This window comes from Lipotes vexillifer, unplaced genomic scaffold, assembly GCF_000442215.2.
Source record: "Lipotes vexillifer unplaced genomic scaffold, Lipotes_vexillifer_v1.1 scaffold382, whole genome shotgun sequence".
In the NCBI taxonomy this organism is placed as follows: Eukaryota; Metazoa; Chordata; class Mammalia; order Artiodactyla; family Lipotidae; genus Lipotes; species Lipotes vexillifer.
The window spans coordinates 3,684,470-3,690,891 of record NW_006780611.1 but is presented as its reverse complement, the minus strand read 5'-3'; the positions used below and the strand labels follow the sequence as shown (position 1 = coordinate 3,690,891).

At 62.0% G+C, this 6,422-nt stretch overlaps 1 protein-coding gene across 2 annotated transcripts in view; it reads left to right on the top strand.

Moving 5' to 3' along the window:
• The window catches only part of TTC38 (tetratricopeptide repeat domain 38), a 24,007-nt gene extending 21,173 nt beyond the window's left edge, over positions 1–2,834 (top strand). The window contains exons 11-13 of one of the 2 annotated variants that reach the window (XM_007453904.1): positions 65–224; positions 446–519; positions 2,709–2,834. In XM_007453904.1, coding sequence (XP_007453966.1) covers positions 65–224; positions 446–519; positions 2,709–2,802 — 328 coding nt within the window. In that variant the 3' untranslated portion in view covers positions 2,803–2,834. The remainder of the gene's footprint in view (positions 1–64; positions 225–445; positions 520–2,708) is intronic. The other variant, XM_007453903.1, reaches the window with a different exon arrangement.
• Positions 2,835–6,422: the final 3,588 nt, after the last annotated feature.

The window sequence follows — 6,422 nt, the reverse complement described above, 5'->3', positions numbered from 1 at the left end:
GGGTGGGGGGGGGGGGCAGCACGAGGCCCTGCAGGACGCTGGGGGCACCCTCTTGGGCTGGCAGATCCCCGGGGGAGAACCACCAGCACCTCCTGGCCCGCGACGTGGGGCTGCCCTTGTGCCAGGCCCTGGTGGAGGCCCAGAGTGGGAACCCCGACGGCGTGGTGGAACTGCTCCTGCCCATCCGCTACCGGATTGTTCAGATCGGAGGCAGCAACGCCCAGGTGAGCCAGCAGCTGCGGCACGAGGGCCAGTCCTGGAGTCCCTGTGCCCCACGGCCTCTGTCTCCGCGGTGTTGGCGCCCACAGTGTGGGAGAGTCCTTGTCGTTCACATCCCCCAGTAAGCTTGTCCCTGAGAACAGGCCAGCCTGCAGCAGGGAGGGGGCAGGCGTCCCTATACCTCGTCCCACGTCACAGAGCCTCACGTGCCCACTTGACCTTTCAGAGAGACATCTTCAACCAGTTACTGATTCACGCGGCCTTAAACTGCTCGTCCGGCATCCACAAGAACGTGGCCCGGTGAGTTCCTCGTTCTGGTCCCAAAGCCCAGCTGGGAAGGACCCCGAGCACAGCCCCATCTCACTCGGGGGTCTCCCCACAGGCTTCCAGGTGCCCAGAGGCTCCCACCTCCCTTGGCCCGAGGTGGCGCCCACCTCTGAGGCAGAGATGCAAGGCTACGGGGGTGCCTGGTTCTCCCCCTGTGAGCGTCTTCAACTTGACCAAAGGATCTGACCACCCCGACCCCCAGGCCCACCCTCCTGCCCTCCCAGCCCACTCCTCATTTCTGGCCACAGTGAGCTACAGTTACTCTTTCAGGCCCCTGGGCCTTTGCACGTGCCACACCCTCTGCCTGGGACATCCTTTCTTCTCTTTCACCTGCTGACGCCTATCGATCCTTTGGGTCTCAGCTCACATTCTCCTACCTGTGCTGGGTGCCAGGGGCGGGGTGGGGGGAGTGGTGGGCAGGAGACCCAGGCCCAGGCTGCATGGAGCTTACCTCTCCTGTGGGAACTGACACGAGGCAACCAATGCCACAAATATGTGTAAAACTGACATGAGGGTGGGTGTATTGCCCAAGACGCTGTGATGAGTGGGCGGGGGTCGGGAGGGAGGGTGCCTGGTGGAGGTGACACTCTCGGGGAGGCCTGAAACCAAGCGAGTTTAACCAGGCCAGGGGTGATCTGGTTAGGAGGAGCGGTGTGGCTGGAGGATTGGGGGTGTCAGGGTAGGGGCACCCCAAGAAGAAAGCTCTACCCGTGAAGCCAGCCATCGCCGGCAGCCTTTGCTGTCCCACACCCCATTCACCTCGACCTGCACCAGCCCTGATGCTCCTGGTGGGAGATGTGACCCCCCCCATCCCTTAGGCCCTCCTGGAACGCCAAGGGGAAAGAGGGGAGCCAAGGGGTGCCAGGTGGGCAGAAGGGGTGTCGTGAGGCCCAGCAAAGCTGCCGCTGCAAGTCCAGGCTGCACCGTGGGGCCCAGGAGGCCCTTGCTGGGCGCTCGAGGTTAGAGGTCAGGTGGAAAGCGCCAGTGTCCAAGCACAGGCACGGGCGGCCCATGGTGGGCAGGGTCCGGCTGCCCCGACGACCGTTCCAAAGCGAGCAGTGCAGGTGCTGGTGAAAGAGGTGTGGACGCTGTGTCACACCTGAGTCTGGATGGACACGCTGGAAATGGTCAAACCCTGGAGCGCCCTGGACACATGCCCCTCGCTGTCCCCTTCCGTGGCCACGTGCAAAACCACACGTATTTCTCTAGTGGTGGAGCCACTTGGGGAGCTCCAGGCCTGGTGTGGCACCTCTGGCAGCTAGGCAGGGAGGGTAGGGCCCCTTGGACAGAGAGGAGGGTGCGGGCTTGAGCAGGGGAGCTGGGGCCAGCACACGGGCGGGGTGATGAGGTCCACGCTGGGGGGCAGGGGGTGCAGTAGGGGGTCTGCCCCTGGGAGTGCGAGGGGAGCCTCCTGCTTCGGGGTGACAGGCACGCCCCCTCCTGGTGCCCTCCTGCCATCCACACATGGCTCAGCTCCCCTCCCGTCCAAGGTGGAAACCCTCGGCCCCCTGCCATGGTGTCCCTGCCCCAAGTGCCAGGCCCCGGCCCCTTAACTGCACCCTCAGCGCACGGAATCGCCGTTGTCAATTGTTTGGGGTCTTTGCCTTAAATGATTCTCCCTTTGTTGAAAGTTCGGTTTTTCCCACACCATCTCTTCTGCCACTCGCTTTCCTGGAACATCCTCAGGCGTGGCTCTCCCCACCATCCCCACAGTCGTGCTCTACCCTCTGGTCCCAGCATTCTGTATGGTGGGAGGATGGGCCCCAAGTTCCTGGGGCAGACGAGGCCACTGGGATGTGCTCACCCTGAAATTTTCTGCACTCGGGCATCGCTGGGAGCATTGTCAGGATGCTCTTTGAACACCGGATGTCCTGGGCCAGTGCAAGCACGCGGGGGCTCTGGAGTCCACGCTTTCTCATCCTCACATCTCCGCCCACCTTCCCTCTGGTCCCCACCCCTGGCGTCCTGCCTCTGGGCCTTTGTCCCTCTAGTCCCCTCTGCCGTGGCCGTCCCCTCCCTCCACCGCTTGGGAAGGGGAGCATCTTGCTCTCTGCCACTTTGGCCCCAGCCCGTGCTGCCTGTGTCCTGCCTTGGGGTGGAGGGACCATCCGCCCCCCACATTCTAGGAGGTTCCAACACAGAGCCTGTCTCTGTTTCCCCAGGAGCCTTCTGATGGAGCGAGACGCCTTGAAGCCCAACTCCCCACTGACTGCGAGGCTCCTCCGCAGGGCGGCCGCCGTCCACCTCCTGCAGTGAGCCGGCCTGGCCGCCTGCCCCCGCGGAGCCTCCCGGGCCATCAGACCAGCTGCCACACTGGCTTCGCAGGGTTACAAGTAGCTGGAGCCTGTTGATTAGGCCTGTAAAGCACGAAGCCCTGTAACCAGCAGCATTACAGGAAGAGGGGACAGAAATCAATTTTCAACATGATTCTGAATCTTCTAATCCTCGTTAAGGGCCAGGGTGCAGTTTTAAGCAGTCAGAGCCGAGGTGGGGACCGCTGTTCCACTTGCCTTGCCCAGGGGACCCTTATACCTTGTGGTCGGTCAAGGGTCGGAAGGGTTGGTGCTGGGCTCAGCTGGGGGAGGGGAGTCTCCTACACAGCCCCTGGGGGCACCCCTCCCCCCCAGCCTAGGCTGCCCCTGGGATAAAACCCCTTCATTCTGTCTTCCTCCCTGTATTCCAGGCAGGTTCTGTTGTCTGACCTTTTGGGTGAGGGTACCAATGTCGGGGAGTGACTTGCCCAGGGTCACAGCTAGCGGAGGCCGTGCCGACATTCACCCCAGGCCCCTGTGCTTCCTGGGAGAGGGACCCCCATCTTGCTGCCTGGGGCCTCGGCCCTTCTGCTGTCTCTGCAGAGATGTCCTCAAGCTTCTCCCTGGGCTTTGAGGGCGCTGGTTTGGGCTTGGTTTCTCTTTATTCTAAGCTGGACTTCGTAAAGGGGCCTTGGGTACCTGGTTTCCTTTGTCAGCCATGCTTTTAATCATAGGAATGCACACTCACTGAGCTGGTGGTGTGCTTTCTGGGGTGTGAGGATCGAGCTCAGAGGTTGCCTTGCTGTGGCAAAAACCAAAGCATTGTGATGTGGCTTGAACAAGATCTGAGCCAGTTTTATAAATGCTGCCTCCGTCTCCTTCCCCATCAGTAACCTGGCCCTGACGGCCCCCCCGCCCCACCCCCGAGCACGCTGCAGGTCTCAGGAGAACGTGCCGACTTGGCCATGCTGTGAGGGGCGATCCCAGCCCATAGATGTTTCTCAGGTTCCTTCAGTGCAAACTGAAATTAGCTAGAGACTCACGGGAGCAGGTCTCCTGGGAGACAGCAGACACCTGCAAATCGACTAGACAAATTCCTGGGATTAAAATAAATTAATCGGTTCCTTTGACTAACTGTTGCTGGGTGGGCATCTTCTATTTTTCAGGCCTGGGCTGGGTCCTGGGGAGACAGGCTTCTCCTTGAACTTGGGTGTGGGGCTGGGCAGTGAGTCAAGAACAGAGTAATTACAATGGGATTTCAAGAGAGGGGCTGTTAATCCCCAGGAGCTGGGGACACAACCCAAGGGAGAGCCTGCCTTCCCATCCTGAGCTGTCCCCTCCTGCCAGTTCCCCTGACAGAGCCTGCCCACGCCCCGTCTGCCCTCCCCGCTCCTGGTTCCAAGCAAGACACAACTTGGCCAGGGAAGCAGGAACCCTGGTCCCTCCTCCAGGAAGGCCTCTGCTCTCCCACTGCAGGCTGGTGCCCCACAGCCCTTGCTATGGCACCTTTCTCCCCAGCTGTGACCTCCTCAGATCAGGGACAGCATCTGTGTCCCCGCATCACCCAGCACAGAGCCTGCACTGACTACCTGTCAGTGAACCCATGACTGGTGAATGATCCCTTGAATGAGTGCATTAAAAAATGAAGCAGAATCTACTGGGGAAAGGAAGAAACGAATCTACAGTGGGTAGGCCATTGATAGAAGAGAGGAGGAGGCCAAGAGAAGAGATGGATGAAGATATAGCAGCAACAACTTGTTAACAATTGGGGTGTTTACTAAGCACATAGTTCGTGCTGACGTGATACAGGGGGAAGAGCATCGGGAGTGGGTGTTTGGGGACCCTCGCCCCCAGCAGACACCCACAGGGCTGTGGGGACCTGACACCTGGGCCAACAGCCCTCGCATCTAGGACCCTCTGGGCTCCTGCCACAGTGGCCCTGTAGTCGTGAGTCAGGCAAACCCGGGCCTTGGGACCATGGATTGAGCACAGGCCGCACCAACCTGGCTGCTGTCTTCAGGAGGCCCTGGCAGGCCGAGGGAAGCGTGGAGCTCCCGGGCCAGTGGGCCCAACAAAGGCAGCCTGCTGGAAGCTGAGCGGGACCCAGAGAGGCCGCTGGGGGGACAATCCGACCCAGGACCCTCCTTCAAGCCCCTCTCTCCTTCCAGGCCAGCAGCCAGGGCCATTCCTGGACTTCCCTGTTCCTCAAGCTAATAAATTCTTTTTCTGAAGCCAGCTTGAAGCTGGTTTTCTGTAACTTGCAACGCAAAGGCTCTTGACCAATACCTGCAGCTGGGATTTGCACCTGGGTCTGTCTGGCCCCATCTTTCTTCACTTAAGCAGGATCCTGAGCAGATGATGGAGCTCAGAAAGGAGCCATGGACAGAGGCTCAGGGACGAGAGCGGGGAGACTAGTACATCAGAATGCAGTGGAGGGGGAGGCAAAGAGCGAGGCTGAAGGCTGCAGAGGGAGCCCCCAGATAGAAACGAGGTGCCAGGGATGCCACGACTAAGCCTAAACGGGTTGCAGAGGGCAGGCCGTGCTCAGGCCCTAGACAGGTTCTCCTGGTCCAGGGGCATAAACTAGGATGTCTGGTCACCCAGAGACTCCCGGGCGCTCCTCGGGGCAGGGACGGGTCTTCTTAAGCTATTAAGAACTGACCCGTAACGCTTTACAAAGCAGGTAGATGCACCTATTTTGTTTGGTCGCCACGTCAACACCCTACGATAGGAATTTGATTTTTACTTAGGGATGAAGAGCTGGGATTAGAACTATATCCCTTGCAACGTGTAGCTGTCCTGATGCCGAGACTGCGGAGACACCACGCGAGCTCTATGGAACCCTGCCCCACGCTGCGGGTTCACCGCAGGCTCGGGGCGGACCTCGGGCAAGCGAAGAGCGCGGAAGCAGTGCGCACGCGCGCCGCGCTCCTCTTCTGTGACTCCGACTACAAACCCCAGGATGCACCGGGCGCCGCGGCCTTTCAAACCGGCCAATGAGCAGCCCGCAGCGCGTCCGCCGCGGCGCGTTTAAACCCGGGAAGGAGGTGCGTCGGCCGGAGCGTCGCGGCAGCTCGGGGTGAGCGGGCACCAGTGGGGTGCTCAGGCGTGGCGGGCGGCTCGGGCCGGGGGTCCCGGGGGACTCGGGCGCGGCAGGGGCTCGGCCTGGGGGCCGCGGGGTCCCCTCGCGCCGTGCGGCGAGGGCGGGGTCGCCCTGGGGGCAAACCAAAGCCCCCGGCAGTCCAGCCCAGGAGTTCGGTGGCCCGGGTCTGGGTCCGGGGCGTTCAGGCCTCCCTCGGACGGTGCCGCCCCAGAGCTTCCGGCCCGGAGGCGTGCGAGCCCGGGGTGTGCGTCGCGGAGGGCCTTGGGCTGCGGCTCAGGTGGCCTCTACCGGCCTCCCCGTCCGTCCCTGATCCGCCGCGGCCGCCAGGCCCCTCTGCCTAGTCCGAGCTGCAGCGGCCCACGCTGCGGGGCTTCCCTGGGGCTGGAGGAACCCGGGGCCTGGGCTCTGACACCCGCTCACCTTCTTGCTTCTGGTCCCCGCAGTGACTTCTGACAGCCCTCGCCGCGCAAGGAGGGGACGGCAGCGACGTGCCTTCAGCCAGCCTGGCCCGAGAAGCGGAG